Below are 24,630 nucleotides of genomic sequence, written 5' to 3' on the forward strand. Positions count from 1 at the left end.
AATCACGCATTTCCCCACACGTTTGAAACATCACAATCTCCGCTTTCCTGCACCTCCCTCCCCAGCCTTCAGGAATCCAACCCTCTCAAAACTTCTGCTTTCCATTTCCTAAACAAATCAAGGGTACTTAACTGGAGCTGTTCCACTAGAGGGAGTACCGCCGGCTCTGAGCACCAAAGACAGCTGCGCTTTCAAATCTGTTTGCCAGATTTTGGATTGGTTGTTTTTATTCTCATTCCTTGGGGTTGCTACCTCTTGCCTGGCTGACCTGGCTCTGTCATCACTTTCTCAGCTGTTTCTGCTTCTCAGCTCCAATGCACTAATGCCCTACTGGCACACAACTAGTTTTCCATGCCCCCATGCTCCTAATGGTGGGTCCAGAAAATGGATATTCAGAATAAGCCGAACACACTTGGAGTCTTCAACATCTTTCTTTGTCATGCAGCTTCCGCAAGGAAGCGTGTAAGGAGGTGGTCATCAGTTCCTGGGAAACAGAGTAGGCAGAAGAAATGCCGGCACTAACAACGGACAGCCTTTCTCCTCCTGGGGGCAAATATAAATCCACAGAAGCAGGATGAATGTTTCACCTATCCTGCGTGTCACAGGATAGCCACACTGCAAGCTTGATTTACAGGATTAGTATTCTTGTGGATTTCTATATAGAAAGGACGAGCATTGAATATCCTAAAATGTGTAATTACTTAACAACCATTCCCAGTGAAGCTTCTTCAGGTTATTTAAGGCTTACTGACTTTTAAACAGAACTCACACATAGTTGTACGAGGTGACTCATCCAGAAAGGTAAGGCCTAAGGAAGATGGGTAAATGAACCGTATTCTCACTGGTCAAGGACCTCAAGCCAGAGTTTGGGGAAAGGCATGTGGGTAGGGAAGCCTGCAATGCACTGCCGCCCCTAGCAAATCTGTGCCAAAACTGATGTGTGGACACAGAATTGCATTGCCTAAGGTCATCGATATAACTCTTTTCAGTGCTAAACAACAACCTTTTAGCTTCCTCACCCCCCTCACCTTACAACAATGCAAGATTATGCTCAGTATTAACAGCCTAAAAAGTAATAATGATGTCCAGCGCAGCAGTATTTTCTGTGCAAAAGGAGCCACTGATAATTTATTGTCTCTCACTCCCCACCTGACCAGCGCTAAAGGCCCAGACTCCACTTTCGCCTTGTGACGAAGCATCAAGACTTACATCGGTTGAGTCTCTCCACAGGGATCCCAATCCTTATGCAGTTGGCAGCCTCCAGGGTGTCAGGTCGTGGGAGATCCTCACACTTAGGCAACTGTAGCTGCATCAAAATGAGGGGGTTTGATCTGGCGATGTTATATTCCTGCCGGCAGAGATCGTTCTCCAGGACTTCACATTCATCCCTGCACAGCTCTCGCGGCTTAGGGGTCCGGGAGCGCTCATCACACAGGGGAAACACAAAGTGGCAGAAAGATGGTATGGCAAACTGCGAGCACTGATCGGACAAATGTGTGGAAGTGCCAATCATGGTAAATGCAGCTGGAAAGAAATAAACATCATGGTTAAGCACCAAATCACAGTAAGTACAAGAAACAATTTCTATATAGTTGCCTTCTCCATCTCTGCCTTTTCTTGAGGATCTGAAAGCCTACTGAGCAGCAAGGACATTTGGTCATTGCTGCTGCAGAGGACAGATGACAAATGCAGAAAGCAAACCCACCGCTCCACTGCCTGTCGGAGGTCTGCACATCGTTTGCAGGATCTCATTTCTTCAGAAGTCACCCAGGTGACTGGCACAGAGCAAGTTGTGTGGCACCTGACTGATTTTGACTTGAAAGAATAAAGATCTAACTCAAGATGCACCTGCCAGGATGTTAACCTGTGCTTCTAAAATTTCTAAGCAGGTAAAATCTCGATGACAATCATTTAGCTTCTTCCTCCCATAGACATTTTGATCAGTAAACAAGATATGTGTTTTTCAAGCCTTGAAATGCAAAGGGAAATGTGCTGTTGGTGTTCAGAGAGATATTGCTGTTAATAGAAATGGGAAACCTAACAGGCAGCAGTTTGGGGAAAAATGAATGTCATTAATCTCAGCATACTGATCACATTAAGATGAATGTCATAATTAATTAGGCACTTGATCCTCCCCTTAAGCTCTCAGTGCCTACATGCTAACATTTATCTGGGAGTTTTCTTGCACGTTTGCAAGAAAAGACAAATGTGCACATGCACCATGTATCTGGGGATGCAGCAAGTTTTGAATGTAGGAACATTCCCTCACTGGAAAACATTAACTGTGAGTGAAGGTTGCTAGACTGCACATCCCACCAACGCACGCTGTAAGAAGGAAGGAAATGAGCAATTCAAGCTATTGAGCAGTCCTTTTACAAGCTACAAATCAGTTCTTTCCCTCTTGTTCAGCTACCACCCGCTTTCCGCTGCCTCCCGCTCTACCAGTCTCCTCTCCTGAGTGCCATCCATGCTGCAGCCCCTGCTCTAGCCTTGCCTATGCTTCGCAGCTCTGCTTATATTAATGCAAGACTATTAATGCAGGAATGTAACCTTTTGTTAATCCCATTGTGAATACTGCACAAATAAGAATGATATCAGGCCTTGAACAACAGCTGTGGGATGCACTTGTCCCTAGGACTAACAAGTTAAAATAAACCTTAAGGAGCGAACTATTCACTGCTGGTTATCTGAAATACCATATTAATTTTTGCGAAGGTGTTCCAGAATTTGGATCAGCATGTCTTTGTTTGACGGGAGGAACAAAAGCAAGCAAGGCTGGGTGGTGACAGTGTAGCCCTCAAAGAAGACATGCAGAGAGGCAGACATGTGGGGACCCGGTGATTATCGGGGTACCAGAGAGCAGGCAGCAATGCTGAGAGCAAAATAGCAGCAGCCCCGGCCTCTGGAGGAGCCTCTAATCAGCAGTGATACCTTGTGAAAACAGGGCAGTCACCAAAATCTAAACACCTGGGTGCAGAAATGCAAAGATCTTCTTCACCACAAGCCCTGCCCATTGCTAAAATCCTTGGTCTCCAAAGAATGCCAGAAATGGCCCAGAAAGCCAATTAACCACTCATGTTTTCCAAGCTCCTTTCTCAAAGCTTGCTTGCTCCTATAAAGCTATGTTAAACCCTAGAACTTACTCTATTCCTAAGCCTCTTTCCCAGTTCTCTTAGTTATAAGGCTCATGAGCCACGTAGCAGCAGGAAAGCATAGAGCTGCTGAAACCTTTTAAAAGGAGGGGAAAAGTTGAAGTTTTAAAGATCTGCTGTGTTAGATAATTTATCAGAATGAGAGCAAATACACAAGCACAAATATGTGGACAAATGGCACTTAGGAGCCTTGAACACTGGCATCAATTCAGTAGAGCATCTGAATGAAATAAATGGGAAATGGGACTTTCAAGAAGAGAAAAATTAAGAGTCTATATGTGGGTTATTTTTTCAGTCAAACAGATACTAAACAGCACAGTAAAAACATTGCAAATCACACATATTCACAGGTCAGGGGTCGGGCCCATGCACTCTTTATTGCTGGCCTTTTTGTCTCTTAAGTTACGTTTCAAGTTCTTCTCCAGAAATGCCCTTCTTCTGTAGTAGAAGGCTGAGATTCTCATCAAACTGCATGACGAGGACCAAATAGCACCACAGGTGGCACAGATGAAGGGAGTGTATATCACATATCAGCACAGCAGGGACATGAAAATTCAGAATGAAAATTCTCCACAGATACTGTCTGGATCCTTTCTGAATAGGTTCTTGGTGTTGGACGGTAGATGTCACTATTTCCCATGCACAGCCTCCACTTAAAATATTGTAGGCCTTTGAGTACAGGGAGATTCCACCAAAAACTATACTTAAAAAGTACACAGCAAATATAAACAGAATATAAGCCAAAGTTATACAGCTGGTTTTTCACCTAACAAAACACCTCGGTCTCAAAGTTATCTTGGCATTTGTGCAGAGAACACCTAGTCTTGCATACTTAAGTTGTGCATTTAAAATTTGCAAGAAGCAAGTATGCCGTGAAGTCCTCAGTGATCACTTTGCACAGCACTTTCGGTATGTCCTTTAGATGAATAGACCTTAAAAATGCTATATAATTCTGTGTTATTATTACTGCCTCAATAGGCGCTATGGCACTCCATGTGGTGGAACGTCAAGTTTTCCCAGTGAAGGATGGTTCGATCAGAAATTCTTCACGACGCCAGGGTGGAGCCAGCCTCCAGCCTCTATAGTCTAACCGATAATCAGCGGTATTAGGGAACATGCAGTCTCACCGTGAATACCCATACTGTATATGCCAGAAATAAATATAACTTGATCAGTAAACATTTTCTGGAAGATATTGCTGTTTAATTTTATTCATTTATTTTGAAAAGGGCATTTATGAATCTAATTCACAGAATTGTAAATTTAGTCATTGCTTGAAAAAACATCTAAACAGGACAGAGATGACATCACAGGAAACGATATCAAATACTTAAAAGTATGAATTAATTAATGATAGAACAGTGTAAGAGGTGGGAATTGTAACAGAGTGCAAGAGACAGGAGGGAGGGGAATGAGTCTTAACAGCACAGAGAAGTCTTTGACAAACCCAGTATCTGATCACCATATCCCAACACCAGGAGTAGGAAAAAAACCCTGAATTTTTAGCTTGACACTGGCTCTTTCAAGTAACATCTTCAAGGGAATAGAGTCGATGAGTGAAGTCCAGCTTTTTTGGCAACTGGTTGTGTTTAAATAATAGATTCAATTAGCTAGCTATATCCGACCAGATGTGAATAACCTCCTCCTGGGCTGAGTTAATTGGCCATATATTACTATAAACAGTTTGCTCTATTCCACGGATTCATTTGCTTGCTCTGGTTGTGTGCATCCGAATCACAGCTGCTAACATCAGCGATCACTCTGAGGAGGGCCAGTGAAGAAAACCTATGTTGACGTACAGCCCATTAAAAGTCATTAAGATTTTGGACACATTTGCAAGTGTGTACAGACATGATGATCAGAGAAAGAATCAGCAGGGGCAGAGCGCAAGAAGGTCAGCTCTTGTTTTATATAAATCAATGTGAAAGCCAAACTCTGCTGGGATTATGCAGTAGGCGTGGCAAACCCAAGGGAATAACTACCATATTTATTTCAAGAGAACCAAAACGCAATCTTTTTCATTACATCAGAATGCACTTACTTTTTTTTTTAAATTTTATATTTGAATCAATCATGCAAAAAGCTCCAATGCAAATTACGAGCTGGTAAAAAGTCAAGACTCTGACGTTTCACTTAAAATGGAAAACTCTTTTATGCATGATAGCAATTTTTACCCTCCTTGCTCCAAATGTTTCTAACTGCAGGAGAGGAAAACTGGATCACCTACTCTAAACCTTTATATAAGGAGAGCTCAGTCATTAGCTGATAAAACTGAAAAGGATGATAACACGTTTGTACTTGAATTGGATACTTTCACAAATGCTTATTGTCCTACTACAAAAGCACATAATCTTACCGGTAATTCGGTTTTCAATTTCCCCTTGCATCTGGAGGGAATCCACATAAATGGTCCTGTTTCCAATGATTCGTGCACACGCAATTCCCCGGTACGGCTGACAGAACCCGTCTTCATGGTAATCTTCTCTGCAAAAGACAGATTGGGATTGTATACGCAGATGTCTAGCTGTCCCCAATGAATTTTTAGGAAACATACTCTTATAAAAGGAGAAAGAAAACAAAAGGCTGTAAATCTGAAATGGGTTAATTCCCCAGGTGCAGCTTTCTCCTCCAATTCTCTCTTTACACTACCTTGGAAGTATTAATGAGGCACCCTGTAAATAGCTCATTAGAGAAAGAAGTAAACCAAAAATTGAGATTAACTTAAAAATCATATGCTAACAGTAATGGGATTTGACACATGAATCTATTAAAATGCTGTTAGACTGAGACAGTAACATAGATCATGTTACTTGTCTTCACGCATTTTTGGCATCTATCCTCATTCAGTACAAGTAGGCAAACAGTTGGTTCTCTTCTCTCACCTCTTTCTCCCATTCTTCATTTCCTGGAGTGAACAGCACAAGAGAACATGCCAAGATTTAATTAAAATATGGAATAATTCAGAACCATGAGTTAGATACACAGAATGAAAAGTAATCAAGGGTGTAACTTCTTTTCCTCCTCTCCTTGTTCAGTCAATGCCAAATTCCATTTCCGACATATATTTGAATGCATTGCTCAGGTCAGCTATTGGACTAACTTCTGCTCTCCTTACCTCAGCGTAAATATTTTCGGATAAAAGGACTAGCCTAAAGGCCCAGTGGTTCAACATATCCTCCCCAAAGCCTTGGTAAATAATACAGAGCTAGTCTGTAGATCGTAACTGCCTGAGCACCGAAAAGCCCCCCCCCCCCCCCCCAGCCAGAGCGCTCTCAGGTATAATATCCAGCATGTCATGTGCTTCCTCCGGCACATCACAGCCTCTGTGCGAGGATCCGCTACTGCATGATGGACTGAAAAATATATATAATGTAATCTGGAAAACCATAACTCTAGAGCAATACTAGCATACTCAAAAGCTTAATCAGCTTTCTCTTAACTAAGCAGACAGTTCAAAAGTCTGTAGTGCCCCTCCATATTTTGGAGGTGTTATTTCAATACTCTCCTGTGCTTTGTACCTTATTTATTATCTTCAGATTCTGATACCTGCTTTGGTCACCCATTTATCCACTTCTCTTACAAATATCTCCACCTTTCCTGCATTAGTCTGTCATATGAGCAAGACAAAATTATCGGTGGAAATGTGTAAAACTAGCCTGCTTAAACTTCAGCAGGGCCAGAAGAGCACTAAAACCTGCCACGCGACAAGAGCTAGCCACAGTGAACAGCTCACCCAACACCCATGCAGCACTGAGCGCAGCCCATCGCTTCTGGTGTCTCATCCTGCCTTAGGGTCCCCCTTCATTTTTCCTTTGTTAGGTCTCCCTGACAAAGCTCATCTCTTCCAGGAAAGGTCACCACTGTTTCGTAGATTAAAACGCTTCGGAAGCGGCAGGCTGGGCAGGACTGTCCTATAACCGCGCAGTCCAATACTGGCACCATCCATCACCACCCGAGCAGCAATTCTCCCTCTCCTCCGGGAAAGATGAGCACTTAACAGAAGGGCCTGATGCATCACATGGCTGCTACACGGACCACGCTGATTTGTGATCTGCATGTGGAGTGCCTCACGCAGTTGCTGTCCAGATCTGGCCGTCGTTTCCTATCACAGTGTGATCGTTCCATAGTTATAAAACAGTATTTTGTCTATATGCTCCAAAACAAGATGAGCTTCCACAAAGATATGTAATTTTTCTATGACGGAGGATGAAGCTAAGGTGGAGCCTTTCGGGATCAGTTAATCGCCGCAGCGCCAACTCTTTCACACTCGTAACAAAAACCCCTAATTTTGCAACAATTGCATCATGCCCGAAGGGACGAAAATATCAAAGCGTTTTGTCTGTGCCTGTTTTACGAGCCCTGACCACCTCAGTAGGAAGTCAGCAATTCCCATAAGGGCCTGAATGAATAGGAAACCCCTATGTGACCTCTTTCGCAAGAGTAAATTCATAGCCCTATCCTGTGGAACAAAGTCCGCAATGTATCGACGTGTAACTGTACCTCGGGCTTCAACTCTCAGCGCAGGGCTCCCCTGCTAGCGCGCACACACATACATGCAAAAGTATAAAAAGAGTACTCCAAACAACATAGTTTTGGTGACAAAAGCTGTGTGATCTCTTACTTAGCTCCGTTTATTTATTTCTGTCATAACCTTCCAATACAGCTTATATACTATATATACACACATACGTTAATACAGATTTCCCCTGTCGTATGTTACAGGCAACTGCTGATTAAACTAAACTGGATATGACCATTACCATGGAGGCAAGCAAAAGTAAACAGTAATCCGATGTCAGAGACTCCGAGAGAAGCAGGGCTCTTGCTCTGCACATACCTCTGTCAGGTCACACAAGTCCTTAGTGCACAGAGCTTCGCCAGTACTCGTGATGGAGGGGACAAAATGAGTCTTTTTTAGCAAAATAGTCGATTTCAGTAAAGCTGTAGAAATGGCAGCATGTACGGTCCCCTTCCTGACTACTCTTCCCCTACTGCAACATGCACACCTAGCGCAGGGCAACGCGTTTGCAGTGAAAAGCAAGGCAAGGGCGAAGCCAATAAAATAAAACAGGAGAGGCGTCATTCTCCATTCCAGCAGAAATCCTTGGGCTCACAGGCAGCTTTGATTCTTGCGCCAAACCATATGCCAGTAACTCAGCTGCTGATCAGAGCAGGAGTTAACAGCTGCTGAAAACGGGCAGAAAAACTGACTCCTCAATGGCCGCTGCTTGGGCTGGAAAGCCTGCTCTGCTCAGGAACCCTGGGAGAAGCAGAAATCTGACTCCATGGGAGGAATCCAGAAGAGTTCAATGTGTCCTAGTTGCAGGAGCCTTGCAAGCGAACTGCCACAGATCTTTTTTTACCTTTGCTCTTTACTGTTTCTTGCTGAATGTTTCAAGACGGCATTACTTTTTCCCATTAGTGATTTTCTTCCATTTATATATAATTTTTTTTTTTTTTAACAAGACAGAGTCAGGAACATCCTACGTCTTGAGTTTCCTCTTCCATCTCTGCTGGAGGACTGTCTCGAAGATGGGACACTTGGAACACGAATTTTCTCAGCATTCAGCTGGAGTGGAGATAAGGTATATTCTGCCACTGAGAAAACTCTCTTCCCAGCTACCTGTCAGATGCTTGAGCACAGTTTGGATTTCAACACAAAATTGTAAAGAATCTGACGAAACAGTCCTCCTATTCTTAAAACCTCAACTTCCATTTCTTAGGATGAAGGCCATCACGTTTCTCTGCAGAGAAGGACTTGGGTGTCCTGGTGGATGACAAGTTGAGCATGAGCCAGTAATGTGCCCCTGTGGCCAAGAAGGCCAATGGTATCCTGGGCTGCATGAGGCAGTGTTGCCAGCAGGTCGAGGGAGGTGATCCTGCCCCTCTCCTCAGCCCTGGGGAGGCCTCACCTGGAGTCCTGTGTCCAATTCTGGGCTCCCCAGTACAAGAGAGACATGGCACTCCTGGAGAGAGTCCAGCGGAGGGCTACAAAGATGATGAGGGGACTGGAGCATCTCTCCTGTGAAGAAAGGCTGTGAGAGCTGGGCCTGTTCAGGCTGGAGAAGAGAAGATTGAGAGGCGATCTCATCAATGTGTACAAGTATCTGAAGGGGGGGTGACGAGAGGATGAGGCCAGTCTCTTCTCCGTGGTGCCCAGCAACAGGACAAGAGGCAACGGGCACAAACTGAACCACAGGCAGTTCCGTCTGAACCTGAGGAAAAACTTCTTTCCTGTGAGGGGGACAGAGCCCTGGAACAGGTTGCCCAGAGAGGTAGTGGAGTCTCCTTCCCTGGAGATATTCAAAACCCGACTGGACATGATCCTCTGCAATGTGTTCTAGAGGACCCCGCTTGAGCAGGGGGGTTGGACTAGATGATCTCCAGAGCTCCCTTCCAACCTTGGCCATTCTGTGATTCTGTGTTTCCAGACCCATAAGGTAACCGACCTTCTGCAAGACCAGTAACGTTATGAACTAACATTTCTCCTATAAAACTACAACAGGAGAACCTTTGATTTAGAGAGAAGCAAGAGTAAGAGGGCACAGTAATAAAACCAAAACACTGAGGCACTGATACCACTTTTATGTACAACACAGGGCACCTCCAAGATACACTAGGCCTACAGGGTCTTGGAACGTCATACTCGATTGGGGCACCCGGGAAAGTAGCCGCGGGATCTCAGCCCGAGGTGGGCGCACAGTGCCATTAAGCTGCTCTGTGCATGCCCCGGGACACAAGCGCTGTGCTTGGCTAGCAGACCTACAGAAATCAGGCATTACCAGGATTTGACCCGATCACAGTGTTTAGTTTAGACATCTAAACGTGACGGTTAGAAGCCTAAATTCCCCTTGGGGATCGACCCTTCCCTCCCCATAAAACAGAGGACACGGTGGCCTCTGCTCAGATGCCTCCCAGCCCCTGGGAGCAGGCTACAAAAAGCAGCAGCTCCAGGTTAGACAGCTTGAAAGAAATATTATTCAGAATTAATGATTTTCTTTACATATAGGCATTAATCACATAACATCAACCATAGCTGAAGTAGCATAACAGTACTACATAGTAAATACCTCATTTAAAAGCATATAGAGGGAATTCTAGGAGTACCACATACCCTGCAAAATACACTGAACACAGCTCCCCACCTCCCCGCACTAAGCATTACTTTAATTTCACATGTGACACAAAGAACACTGAACAAAAGACTACAAAAGAAAATACCTAGGAAACAAAGAGGCTTTTCTTAATGGAAAAACCGAAGTGCTGAAAGAATATATCTGGGCATAATATAAAATATGGTATCTATGTAACACAAGCTATTGTATGCAACTGTCACAGCTGAACAGTCCGGAGGGCATATGAAACAAAAAACTGCCAGTAAATAGACAGTAATCGCGGAAAGTCTATTCTATACTGAAATCATATTGCGAAACACATAAGAATAAGTCTTAACAAGAGCTTTCAGTATACATTTGCAGTCCCTAAAAATGCAGTGAGAGCAAACCTGTTAGCTTTATGTGAAAACAGAGAATATTTCCACTTCAAAGTTGTTAAGAAAGGAGATACAGGGACATACGACACCATAAAGTTCAATACAGAACGTGCACAGAAACACACGAAGACTTAAAAATCTTTAGCCCTTAGATGTGATGGCTCATGAAATGGATTTTGAAAGTAAAGTGGAAAGGTACCAAATATTTATTTGCTATTAAGATACCTTATTTCTGATGGTATCCCACAAATTTCAGTTAAAAAGAGAAACCCGCCATAAGTTAAAACCATTTTCCTGATGACAGAAGAGATGCAATACTGCACATCAGCTATAAATAGGAACTTTGTCACTTTGAGTGTTCAGAAATTGAATAACAACTAGTTAAGTAAAGCAAAATTTGAATTTTTTTTGACATATGGTACACATTGAGAGCCTGTGTTACAATGTAATAAGTAACTCATGTTCTTCATTCTCTAGTTAATTCAGTGTTGGCGTTTAAACAAGAGAGGCCAACACAAGTATGATATAGGTTCAGATTAAAACCTAAGAAGTTCCAGAGTGTTCCTTGTAATAATGACGAATAACTTCCAAATGGCCAACATTGAAAATTAGGTAACTAGAAATCCACCTTGGCGCAGGACTGCTAGAGTTGGGAGGACTAAACAACTCGCGATAAATAAAGCAGTAGTTAGGAAAAGCAATTAAGAGTGCACTTTTTGCACCTATTCAAGAAAGCCCTGAAAGCTATACTTGAGTACCTCCCTGAGATGGAGATTAGGGATTCAGGAACATGACAGATCTTCTGGTGTTTCATTAGTCTGTATACAAAAGGAAAATCCAATTGTGCAAAATAGGTTCTTCACATTCAGGCAAAACCCCAAATCTGATCTATTTTCTGAATACCTACTATTGTAGTCCACTTTCTGGTTTGAATCCCAATATTGAGACAAAACTCAGTAAAAAGGATCAAGTTAGACAGTTAGATGTAATACATTTTTTTAAAACTAATTTGAAAATATCCTAGCAATCCTCCCTATAAGAAAATGAACAAAAGGGTTATTTAAAATTGTAATTTGAGGACAATTTATTTCAATGCATTCAAATAATAAACCTCAAAGGTATTTAGAGGGATGTATCGTCAACTTACACTCTACCAAAGTAAATGATATTCAGCCAATTTACAGAATATAACAGGCTACCCCATAAGTTCGTTTCTGAAAAGTTAGTAGAAAATATGTTATCTTACAGGATTTTCCCATAAAGAAACTTACAAGGGCTGCTAAAATCACCTATAAGTTTTCCCACAATAAATATCAAAGCTGAAGTTTCAACCTTTTTTCCATCTTGCTCAGATAGTAAATAGCTTAGAATTAAACAATGTTAAATTCTAAGAGAGGATATTAAGACTCCTCTCATGTTCTCCGCAAGCGGAGTGACAAAGCAAGGTAAGGTGTGCGAAACAACACGGTTAGACAGTGACAGGCTAAGGAAAGGATGAAAAAATTATATTGTCCTGTTTGCTATGGGTGGAGAAATAGGGAATTTGGGAAAAGGTCACTTATCTTCTGGGAAAGTCCTAGAGCTGCTGATAGTTCTGGCTGGAGAATTTTTATGGCAGAAGCCGTGTAAAGAGGGAGATTATAATCAAGAGTCATCAGACCAGAGGGGAAAGGACAGGCAGCATATTTCAGATTCCAAGTTTACTTAACTCAGTATGCGGCTACTTCATAAACAAGAACGACATAAGTTAAATGAACTGCAGTACGTGGAATTAAAAGAATAAAGGGCTTACGTTTGGTCCAGGGGAGGCAAATCACACTAGTATGTTGGAAGCACGTTATAGAGAGCACCAATGAAAGTTCAGCAATTCTTACCTTTAATATAAATATCTATTCCTGTTTTGCTTATACTGCATTTCAAACCAGGAACTGATATAAACTGGCACGACCGCCCTGGTAATTTGTTCCCCCTCCTCCTCAACATACATCACACCAGTGCCGAGGAGCTAACTCGACACACAAGGGGATCACTTTTCCATGGCTAAAACGAGTTCACATCACTTAGTATTTGCTCCCTCCCACCGAAACAGGTCACAGGGAGGATCTAGAGAGAACAGGAACATACTACCCTTCTGCAGCGATCACTCCTCTCAGATTTGCCTCCCGACAAAAACATAATGAATCTGTATTAATATTATTATACAAAAATTCTTATGTGGAAATTCTCTCTTACATCATATCTAATCTGCAAGAGGAAAAATTTAATTCCCCCTTTTTCCACTGGTGTTTTGAGGTCTGGCTAGTACATGTACCTTTCAGGAAAAATAACAAATAAAGCAACGTGCTTCTCACTCCATCTCTCATTTTGCCATGGATTAAAATTTGTCAGGAGAATTGCCTTTTGAAGTAGTCATTGCCGGTGTCTGGCAAGAGGTTATAAAATCGCTCCTTCTGTCGCATCGCACCAAGGACATCAACGGGAGTTTTACTACTGACTGCTGAGGCAACAGGACTGGGGTATAAATAACGGCTGGAGGGAAAGAATGGGATTTTCCCCAAGCAGCATTGCCCAAACTCTTCCTCCACCGAGAAGGGTTGTGCTAATGCCACTTGTTGCCAAAGTTGCCCATAACCAATACGCCAAAACTCCTCCTTCGCCTGCTCCCGCTCTCCGACCAAAGGTTCGGCTGTAAATGACCCACCTCGCCTGCACATAAAATCATCTGTTTGCACATCTTCACCAGTGTCTGAAGATCAAACCTACTAGCATGTCGGAAGATAGCCGATAAAATAGTTAACGCCTTGGACGCTTCCCTAAAGCGGAAGACGGACGTAAAAACTTTTCCCGTTCACTAAAGGAATGTGATAAATAGTATCAGAAAAGAAAAGGAGTCCAGTCTTAAATACTCAAAAACTAACAGGCGGGGGAATTTGTATAAATAGTCATAGCTCAGTTGAAGTCAATGGACCTGTGACAATTTACACTCACTAGGGATATGGCCCATGACTTCTGCTACCAGATGCTCACTGAGTGCAACAGCAGTCCCAAAAAAGAAAGAATACCTTACAGCTAACACAGGATTTGGATAAACATTAACAAATAGCATTTGTTTTGCTGCTTTTTATTTGAAATTAAAAAAAAAACACTTCAGAGAACCCCTAAAAAAGTTACTTACAGTAACATTTACTGAACAGAGCATTTATTTCTGAATTTCATTTGAGTATTTATCTGCTTCTTCCTGAAAAAAACATTGTTAAGCGAAACTCCATATTTGATGTCTAAAATTAACAGTAAATAGCAATTGGTCTTTATTCTGCTGCTTAAAGCAGGAGGCATGATGCATTTTTTAATTTTAATCATGGTATTTGAGACATCATTTTAACCCTGGTAACAGATAAAGCAATTTATTGAGTTGTCATTAGTAAAAACACAACTGCAACTTGGTGTTTATGACAAGCTAGAGAAAAGTAAGTTGTTTGACAAACAGCAACGCGCAACCAAGAACCTTATTTTTAGCCTGTTGCCTGATTTCCGTAGCTGATTATAACAGCAGGGCTTTTGAACACAAAAGTCAGATCCCAAAGTCTGTTTTCAAAACATTGTCCAACTAATGCTCTGGGCGTATAGTCAGACATTTTCATGAAAGGAGGATGCCTGTAATGCAAGGTATGTAAAAGGTATTTAAATTCAAGCATACACCTGCAGTGAACCACGAAGCGGACTGCTCTACTCAATAGGCCTGAAGCAGGTGTTGGCACTCCTTGCCCATCCACGTCCTTGATAGAGCATACCACGGTCAACCTTTTAAGTGGATAAAATCCACTGAAAATGGCATTGCCTTCATTTCTTTCACAGAATCATCCTGCATCAGCCCTGTGCCAGAGTTATTACCCTCATTACAGTTACCTGGGTAAAATAACAGCAGCAGCCCTACAGAAATATAAGTTACTAAGTGCTTTTCTACCACTTAGCCACTATCGTGTTACTCAGTGAGCAGTGTAAAGTCTGGCTTTGGATATATCCATTTAACTGCATCATTCATATACAATGAAGATGGTGTTAGCAGATAGAAGACAAGGAATTTTGTCGTTTGAAATGGAGATTATGCAACGTGAAGATGAAAGCAGCACAACTGAACTAGGGCATTTACTTCCTACATTTCTGCAAGGAACAGAGCAATAATCTCTGGAGGAATTACCAGCCATTCCTCTTACAAATTCCTCTGGCTACCACACGTAACTTCAAACAGACGATCGAATGTTACTTCTGTCTGCAAACTATCTCTTCTGATTTACTGAAATGGCATTTCTCTAACTTCTCCCTCTGTTGCACTGGTGCAAACATGCTGGGATGAAATCTTGAAATCCGATGAGCAGGCTCAAGGAAGCTTGTGAGCCAGCTTTGTTAAATATTAGCTATTTTTCACAGACACATCCTTGTCACAATCGGGGTCACCGAATAACTAAATATCAGAGAGCTAATTTCAGCATATGGAAGTGCAGGGCTGACCTTGTCACGCTCCAGCCTCTGGCTCACCAGTGGTAGTAGTATGAGTCCTCCTCCTCACCTTCACCCGCCTTCCCCCTTGCTTTTATTCTTTTTTTTTTTAAAGGCTACAGCAAATTTTCCCTCTCCATGTGTTAGGATTCTCTAATAAATCCCCTCCCTCTGGCACCTCTAAGGAAGAACAGCAGCCCAATAAGCCTTCTAGGGAACGGCTGATAAGCAGCTCTCTATTTCTCCCACTGCGGGAAGAAAGCAAAATTCTTTGTCAGGTAGGAGGTAGATGGATCAAAGGGAAAAGAAGGCATGGTCAGACATAGCCAGTTTTTCAAATTCAACAAGAACGAGGTTACTAGGAAGACAGGAATATCAAAGCAAAACAAAACAAATCCTATGGAAGTACCCCATGTTTCTCCACTTCCGAGTTTTTCTTGAATGATGGAAAATAAAGCAGTTTTCTGTGAAGTGCTTTCTAGCTCTTTATCAGAGGCCAGAGGGTCCAAACATTTTTGCACAAAATGCTTAAGAGCCGTATTTAAAATTGTTTCGTAATTTAAAATGTTATAACTGACTGTAGCACTAAAAAGGTGTTCCCCTCTGAAAGTATTTGAGTAAATGCAAAAATGACAGAAACCATGTCAGTATGATTTTTTCTTCCTTTTTTTTTTAATATAAAAACTAAAAAAGGTGGCTTTGCTATTTCAGAGATTATGTCTGCTAGCATAGGGCTCTTTGTAACACAGCCAAAATTTATCATAGCATCAGCGAAGTTCAAGCTTCTATAGTTATATGTACATGGAAGTGCTCATCTTCAAAGTCCTTCCCAGAACATTTTTATCAAAACCATAAACTATTTACAGTCATAAAATCTTAAAATGTTGGCTTCACAGAAATTTTTCCAGTCTTAAGAAAAATTTAGCATATTCCACTTATCAGAAAATCCCAGGGTAAATGACCTTAAAACATCTAAGCAACAATATGAAGTATCCCAGCAACTTGCTACCTCCTCTGCTATTTAATATGCATATAGTATGAATTCCTGAATACATATCAATGTTGCAGAGTTACGGCTTCTGATTACTTCCTAACATTAGAGGCTTCGTCACAGTTGCTGTTAACTTTGTAGAATTTATTTGAGCTGAAATTTTCTACAGTCCTAAGCTAACTTATTTTTAAATTCAAAAAAATGATTCAGACATTTCAAAAAACGAGGCCAGACAAAATTACCACCTCGCTCTTTAAGAAGAAAAGAAAAACCCTAAAAATACCACAAAGTAAAGCAAATCCACCACTACGAACACCAGCAGCCACTTGGGTGTGATGCTGCAGCGTGCCCTTGCTATTGAGTAGACATCCAAGACTTGTTGGGAGGTGATTTTTGCTGGTGCCATGATATACTATCCAGAGTTGTCCAACCTTTAAGCCATTTCCGTCCTCATATGGTCAGTTCAGGCCCATGACAACGTAGCTGATATGTTCTCCAAAGATCCAATGTACAGCAAGCTTTGCAGATACGTTGGGGAAAATAACACTGTTTAGCACCCACATCAGGGCTAGCACCTAAGGTTAAACGTGGTGCTGGGAGGAGGCTGAGCGCCTGGGGGGAACGGGGTCATGCAAACAGGAGGACCAGGCCAGATGGCAAAGCACAGAAGAGGTTACACTCAGAGGTCCCCCAGAACCTGGACCAAGACATAATCTTTCTAGGTCTCACTGCTCCTTTCTGACAGCAAACGAGCAGATGTGCATCTCCTCTGTAGGGCTGGTCTCTACCGGAGGCAGTAGCCTGTTATTAGGGCTCTCCGCATGCTGGGTGGCTCCAGTGACAAGGTTTGGGTGGTGCAACAGAGGAATCCAGCCCTCACAAAGTAAGGGTGTCACACCAAATTGGATTGTTATTTTTTTCCAAATTAGGCAGATTAGGTTTTTTCCTGCACAGGAAATTCTATGCCTGTTTCAATCAAAGCCTCCGGAGTTCTCAAGAAGTAGAAATAAAAACATACTCTGCTACTGCCAGCCACTGCTTACCCTCTGGGTAGAAACAGGCAATGTGTGGCTGCAACGGCCGAGCAGGGGCCAGGGCTCCTTTGCTGGGGTTTGTGGCACAGCGCCCCAAGGCACCCCAGACTGCTGGTGGTCCTCTGCACTCATCCAATGCTCACGTAATCCCAAACGATTACTTCCCCTTACTTCCCTTCCTTTTGACTTGAAAGCCCCTTATTGAGTGTTTAACACATCTTTTTTCTAAAGGCTCTTCTTTTTCCTTCTTCCTTTGCAGAATTAATTAGTTCTTCATTATTGCCACACTACTATTAGTGCCACATATTTGCCACATTATTATTAGTGCCAAATTTATGTTCCCTTTTTTTCCTCTAAACATTCCTACAATATAATAATGGATATGCCATTGTATCTCAGGCAAAGCAAAATAGCTCACATCACTGAAAATCACAGCTATAATTTACTTTCAGTTGACACACACGCGATGCTACACAAATATTATTAGCTTGATAGGTACTAAGTAGCAATTGTACCAGCATGGCAACTCCATAAATTAATCTAATCACGCTTAAAGTTAATAACCTCTTCATTAATCTAAACAAATACTTAGGAAGCGCAATTAAGAAATCGAATGCTGCTCCTAGGTTTAGCATGTCAGCATTTAGTTCCTAATGCTTGAAAACCAGGATGCTGTGTACGCCGATATCTCTCCCAGGGCAAGGGTGGATTAAAATGTACAGAGATCACCCATTGCACAATCTTGCTGGAGTGCCCCAGGCGTGAAACTATTGAGTCTATAATAAGCTTTTGCTTCTCTCTCTCCTCAAACCAACGGTGAAAGAAAAAAAAAAAAAAACGCAGTAAAACTTCATAACCCGCTGAGACTGTCTTTGCCACGTAAATTTAGCAAACACGTAATGAACACGCTACCTTGCAGATACCAACAGTAAAAGGGGACTTATCACACCCCTTCCGAACCTCAGAGTCATAAAGCAGCTCCGGTACCTGAACTTCACTAAGGCAGAATATGCCCAGGAATGCTTTTGACCTCAATTTCAGATTCCTGAGCGACTCAGACTCAGCAGATCCGACAGTTACGAATATGTATTTAGGTAATGTAATAAACTGCAATCTGTTACAGGAGAAAATAGAAAGATGCCTGTGCTGCTCTTGTTGAAAGAATACAGGATTTGTTCCTACGAGAAACAGTATTTTCTTATGCTGCTCACCGCTGAGACAGCCTCACTTATTTTTTGGGATGCTTGTGGAAGTAACATCATGTGTGTTTCTTTTAGTCCTCTGCTCACTGTTTTACAACCCTAAACGACTTTATTGGCAGTAGGTGGGCTAAAAACTGGAGCTTAAAGCTCATTCTGCAGGACTGAGTCAGATGAAAATACCAGGACTGTATGCGGGCCACCCTGTCGAGACTTCCGCGTCCCACCGCACTAAAGCGGGACTGATTTTCCGACTTGAAGGAAAGTATGGGGGGAAGAATTCTTTCCGGCTTGCGAACTGAATTTTTGGAAAATCTTCTGAGAAGCAGTGTGTGCGTGCGTGTGGGGGGTGCGTGCAAGGTGGGCACGCGCCTGTGCGCGTAGGTGTAAACCCAAAACTTGTGCTGTACACCAAATATTTCCATAATAAAATTAGGGCTCCCGTGTGAATTAACCCTTTGCCTCTTTCACATTATTCTCAGGTTTAACAAAATGACTTGTGAACGATATTTTTGCAGAACGTGAGGGAGTTTGCTGATGGGACGTGCTTCTTGCTACTTTATTTTTAGAGCTATATTACCTCAAACACCTCAAATTTTAGCCTTAAAAGAGCAGTATCAATTTAAAAGAACAGATTTCCTTACTACCTTTTTTACTTTTCTCTTTCACCTTTTTTTACATCCTACCTTCTATCACTCTTCATGCTATTTAGTTTTGAAGGGAAATATTTAAATTTAAAGTTTGTACAATTTGTTTCACCTTTTCTCAGGCACAGTAAATTAGCTGCCTTTATATTTTCTGCGATTCTTTCAAGCTGAAGCGGAGAAGAGTCATACCAAAGTAAGGAAAAATTAACCATAAAGCCATAAAAATTGAAAGGAAGATTTGTGACACAGTTTTACAACACTAACTCATTTTTTCGAATTACCCGGTTTTCACTAGGGTGGCGCTCCTTTACCTTTGTGCCTAACTAAATATTCACCCTTTCGTTGCATGTACTTAACGGCTATTCAGCATCCTAAGGCACTCTAATTAAACTCAATGTGGCATCAAATGATGACAGGAAGTCACAGGGACATATAACTGTCCTTTTGTAGGACATACAATAAACACTTTGAAAACCGTTTCAGCTACTGAACGAAGAAAGGAGGGGGAGGGAGAGAGGGAGGAAGTAAAATGAAAACAAACTAAAGATCGCTGCTACATCAGGGATGTCCAACAGCTGCACTAGCTACTTGCCAAAAGCCCAAGGGCCATTACTATTCTGAATATCAATTTACATATATCCTTAAAAGGAACAACAAATGCCCCATTTTGCTTGTAGCTTCCCTGGTGGATTAATACAAATTGTTTCCCTGAGCTGCCCAAACAGAAGCACCTGCTGCTGATCAGCTAGCTTGTGTTCACTGGAGGAGAGCATGGTGGGGTCACTTTTTCACAAAGTCAGAGCCGCGTTTGGCTCTCGGCCCTACGTGGCACATCTCAGAGTTACACCTTACGCCTTGACCGATCCGATAGCCTGCCGGCTCTGAAAAACCAAGGCACTGCTCTGCAAAGGAGGCAGGAGGCTCTTCCAGGAGCTGCGCCTAGGTCCTCCCTGACAGAAACCATCAACTTTCTTTAATATCCATCCACAAGCTAAATTTCTAAATTTTGGAAAGCAGAACTTCCAGGAGAGAAAAACAGTCTTGTGCTTTGGTGCGCTGCCTGCTGTAGCCACATATAAAAAGGCAAAGCTGCAAGCCCTACGAATATTCATTAGACACTACCCAGTCCATTAAATAGTACCTTGGTGGCACTGCTTATCGCAAGTGGGAAGGTACTGCCTCACATTTAACCCTATATTAACTTAACAGTAATATTATACAGAAGTGTAACTGATGGCCTATGCTGTTTGGAAACCTTGTCGCAGCAGTAGGAGTCCCATAAGGCTGGTTTCTTGGCTTTGGAGCCAGGTAACGCAGTGTAAAGCAGCTGTATTACACCTTAAGAAGCTGGGGCATTTGACTTACAGAGTAGCACAGAGAAGGTAAAGCCTTCCTGGAGGTCTATTTTTAATCATCTTTTACACGCATGTTTAGCACCCCTTTGTTTTTTGGATGTCTGGACAATATGGATTAGGGAGCATGACAGACTACAACAACCTTTTCCCAATATTCCCCACTGGTTTCCTTCCTTTGTTCTCTCATTCCTGTAAAAGAAAGAAAAAGACTACCACTTGCAACAGCATTGCCAGGTAACAAGCTGCAGGAATACACACACTTGCACCTACTCCAAGATGCTAAGCATGTTCGTTGAAATATACACCTGGAACTTAAATTAGTCACTTTTTAAAGCCTACGCTTAATTTTCTAACATTAAATAACATAAAGTTTGCTAGATCCTTTATCATTTATTCATTAAAGACTAGACAAGATTTAAGTGGAAGATCAACGTTAAGAAATAGGGTAATGTGGGAAGAGGCCACAATCTAGCACTGTGCAAAGCAACCCAAATCAGTACTTCCCCTGCTCTTTAATTCTACCTTAAACTACACATATTCTAGGTTTTCCTGAGCAAAATTAAATTATTCCCACAAAAGGAAGTTAGGGAAAATCTTCTCTGTTGGTTTCCATAATAAGACATAGGTCTCAGCTTCTCCTGAGTGTGCTCTGGTGGTTCTGGACAGACAAAATTTTCAATAACATATATTATTTGTCAGACAGTACATGCATCAGCCCTACTAGGCTGGGTGATACACAGCCACAGTAAAAAACAATCACTGTACTCAAAATAGGTAAGGTAGAAAAGGAGTATGAAAAATGAGGTGCTGTGGCTGGTTCAGTGCAGCAGCATGGAAGCCTTGGTTTCGGTTCCCTCCTTCCTCTCCAAATTCCCCGTCTCAGCCTGAACGACTTGTCAAAGGACATTAAAAGTGATGGGCCCAGAAGCAGCTCTGAGATTTTGGATATCTGTGTTTTGATAGGAGCCCCAGTCCCACACCGGGCTCAAATCCAGCCGCCCTCCATCCTCATGCCTTGCTGGGGGAAAAGAAAAAGGGGAGGAGGGAAGTTCACAAAACCGAGGCACACAGGCTAGAAGGGAATTGCAGCATGTTCCAGCCAGATCCCAAATTGGATTGTCAGGGAGCCAGGAAATCTGCCAAGGCAAACACATCCTGCTTAATGTAGGATCCAGCCTTGGATAACCTGTGCCTCAGTTCCTCATTCATAAAACAGGAAGAATATTCCCTGCTTTACAGAGAGAGAAGGTACGTTAAACATTTTGAAACGATCTGGTCCCACGATAATGGAAGGCAAAGCGATTCCTAAGACTGGCCATCTCCATTTTATGTAAAAAAAAAAAAAAACCAGAGACACAAAGGTTGAACAGCTTGCCACGATCACACATGGAGACAGGGGCATAGCCAGAAATTGAATCCGGATCTCTAAAATCACAGTCCAGCACTTTAATCACAAAATACTACTACTTCCTTGAATAAAGTCGGAAACCAGAATACAAAGTATGCATTTATTCTATAACTTCAAAATGTTACCATAAATATCTTAGAAAAAAAATATATCCACTTCAGATATGCTCATCTCAGCCGAGAGTACAGCTTGATGAAACAAAAGGCGTGCATGTCGTTCTGCAGGAGCGCCACCTTTGAACACCTGCTCCTTATGGGTCTGAATAGAAAAAAGGAACTTCTGAATTGGTATAACTTTGCTGTATTTCGTATAAAATATTTGTTTACGTGAATTTCAAGAAAAACTTGTACAACACTGAAAACGTTATTATCAGTGGCTGAACTGGATTGAAAATAGAGGTGAGAATTTATACCACCCCAGGAGAGGGAGAAGGTAAGAGCTGTGCTGCTGGCTGAAGGCAAGGAAAGTATTCTTCCTTTTTAACACAATGTTGGGTACCTTCACCTTGCCAGCCAGATCCAGCTTACAAAAACATTTTAAAGTTCCCTCACAGTTACTGCCTTTTCCCTGGAAGCCCCTCAGACATGAGCGGAGAGGTGGCTTTGGGGTGAAGCGCTCAGATGACTCACTTCCTCTTGCTTCCTCTTCCCAAGGGCCCTGTTGCCTCTTTCCCATCTTATAATTACATGGACATTTGTCACACGAAAACATACTTGTCCCCATCATACGGCTGTAGGAGCACCTGTCATGTCATGTGGAAGGCCCCCACTGGGCTCAAAGGAGAGGTGCACTTTGGCTATGTGATGGGAGTGAGGGGCAATACAGGCCCGTAGGGACTACATTGCCTACCCCAGCCTACAGGTTCCTCACCAGCATTTTAACTCTGAGGTGCTACTATAGTTTTAAAGACAGTCTACTTTGTTTGAAAGAACTGTTTTTCCTTCAACACTTTTATTCAATGGACTGAATTTTTAAATTGTTGCTGTTGCCCCAAACTACCTGAATGAACCAAGGGATGGGAGAATGCAGATTGGTGCTGGATGGCTGGTACAGCAGAAATCCCTACCTACAGCAGCAGTGACTTCTGCCATGACTAGAGTGTTTCTTCCCACCTGTTTCTCCTGCTAAGGATTCAGCATATAGGCATTAGCGACTCAGCTCAGAACAGGTACGAGTCAGGGTTTGATAAGACAGGGATTTCTCATAGTTCATTCACACAGTTTCTCAGACAGCCGGGTTCCCCTCCTCAGGGCTCTGGAGGAAGATGTTCACCTCCCAGCATCCGCCCTGAGAAGATGGCAGAAAGGTCCATCAGGGAAAATGGACAGCACTGTAACAGAGCAGCTTCTCTTCAGCTGCGCTTTGCAAGGGCTTAAGTTATAACTACTTCTTTTGTCTTTGCTGTGCCCGCCTCACTTCTCCTAAAGCCTCATCAGATTTTCCAGAAGCCCTGGGGCCAGCAAACATTTAGATATCTTCCACCTCAAGTCCTCTTCAAGGTGGCCCCATTACAGGGACAGAGCCTTAATGAGAACGCCAGCCACAGCTTCAAGTCAGGAAGCTGCACAAGGGGTGAGATCCGATCTTACAGTAAAATTCAAGAGAAAAATGAGCTAGAGTAGGGGACACCTACCTCGTCTTTTAGAATAAAATCATCTTGTAAGAACAGGACATAAAGACATCCTCCACCTAGCGCACCCCAGTTTAAAACCCGGTATTTGGTTTTAAATTTCTATCTTAACATTTGCATGGAAATGTCTCAACTTCATTATCTGAAAGTCAGGGCCTTTTTGTGCACTGGCAAGTCTGACTGCATAACGTGGCATTTGATCTATGGCAATCCTTAATTGTTATATGATTTCTAGAAACCCACAGCAGAGCACATGGCTCACATAAAAATGCCTTGCGAGATGGTATCTACATAGGCAAAGGTTTCTTATCCCTTAATAATTCATTAGGCGTAGTTTAAAGCTAAGATACAATGGTTTTAGGTTTCAGTGCTTCCACCGAAGCATATCTTTCGGGAAGCATTAATGCCAAGAGAAACGGCACCCGGGTGGTTCAACGCGCGGCTGTGCCGGGCGGGCGGCAGAGAGAAAGAGCCCTTTGTTCCCACCCGCTCCTTGGGCTCTCCGCTCTTGCTAGCCGTTAGCAATTTCGGCCCACTTTTCCCCCTTTCCTCTTCCCTAGCTTACAATTCAACCTGCACTATTTAACACAAAATATTCAGTAAAAAACCCTAATCAGGTCCTTAAACCAAACCAAACCAGCGCAACTAAATCACGGCATTTTAGATAAAAGATTAGGTGGGAGGAGCAGAGGAAGATGGGAACAACTGTGAGGCATGAAAAGAGTAAAAATGAAACAAAGAGTATCAGAAGGAAGGATAGGAATTTGGGAAAGGCAGACAAAGCCTGGATAAGTAGGAAGAAACAAGAAAATCGAAACACGAGCAGGGATAAAATGAGGCAGAAACCCTCGAAAACTTGATATGTTAAACCCCTGAAGACTCCTCCCTAGAACGCAGAGCTGAACCTGTTTTCCTCAAGTTTCAGCTTTCCTTTCAGTCTCTCCTAGCGAGGATATTCTCCGCTTCACCTTTTAATAGCAGTTCCAAAAAGATTATGACACAGCTTTCCGCTGCTTCCAGTTACACTGCTGATAAAATTGGTACAGCACAGTTTTAGAGGTGTAATGATCCCAAATTAGCTTCGGGCCCAAAAGACACGTCCAGTATTTTTTCCACATAGGAATTTGATTGGGTTTTTTGCACTTCTTTCTTTCTTTTTTTTTTTTTAAACCTGTCTTTCAAAACCACTAAAGGTTGCTTTGTCAAGCAGTCAAAAGCTAGGAAA

General features: G+C 42.4%; 1 protein-coding gene across 9 annotated transcripts in view; it reads right to left on the reverse strand.

Moving 5' to 3' along the window:
• Nucleotides 1-24,630, reverse strand: part of LOC138060850 (tyrosine-protein kinase transmembrane receptor ROR2) — a 149,624-nt gene that overhangs the window by 7,832 nt on the left and 117,162 nt on the right. For all 9 annotated transcript variants that reach the window (XM_068925435.1, XM_068925438.1, XM_068925436.1 and 6 more), the window contains 2 exons: nt 5,509-5,636; nt 1,210-1,524 (listed from right to left, as the gene is read on the reverse strand). In XM_068925435.1, the coding sequence (XP_068781536.1) occupies nt 1,210-1,524; nt 5,509-5,636 (443 nt within the window). The remainder of the gene's footprint in view (nt 1-1,209; nt 1,525-5,508; nt 5,637-24,630) is intronic.

The sequence above is a fragment of the Struthio camelus genome, chromosome W (genome assembly GCF_040807025.1).
Source record: "Struthio camelus isolate bStrCam1 chromosome W, bStrCam1.hap1, whole genome shotgun sequence".
Classification (NCBI taxonomy): domain Eukaryota; kingdom Metazoa; phylum Chordata; class Aves; order Struthioniformes; family Struthionidae; genus Struthio; species Struthio camelus.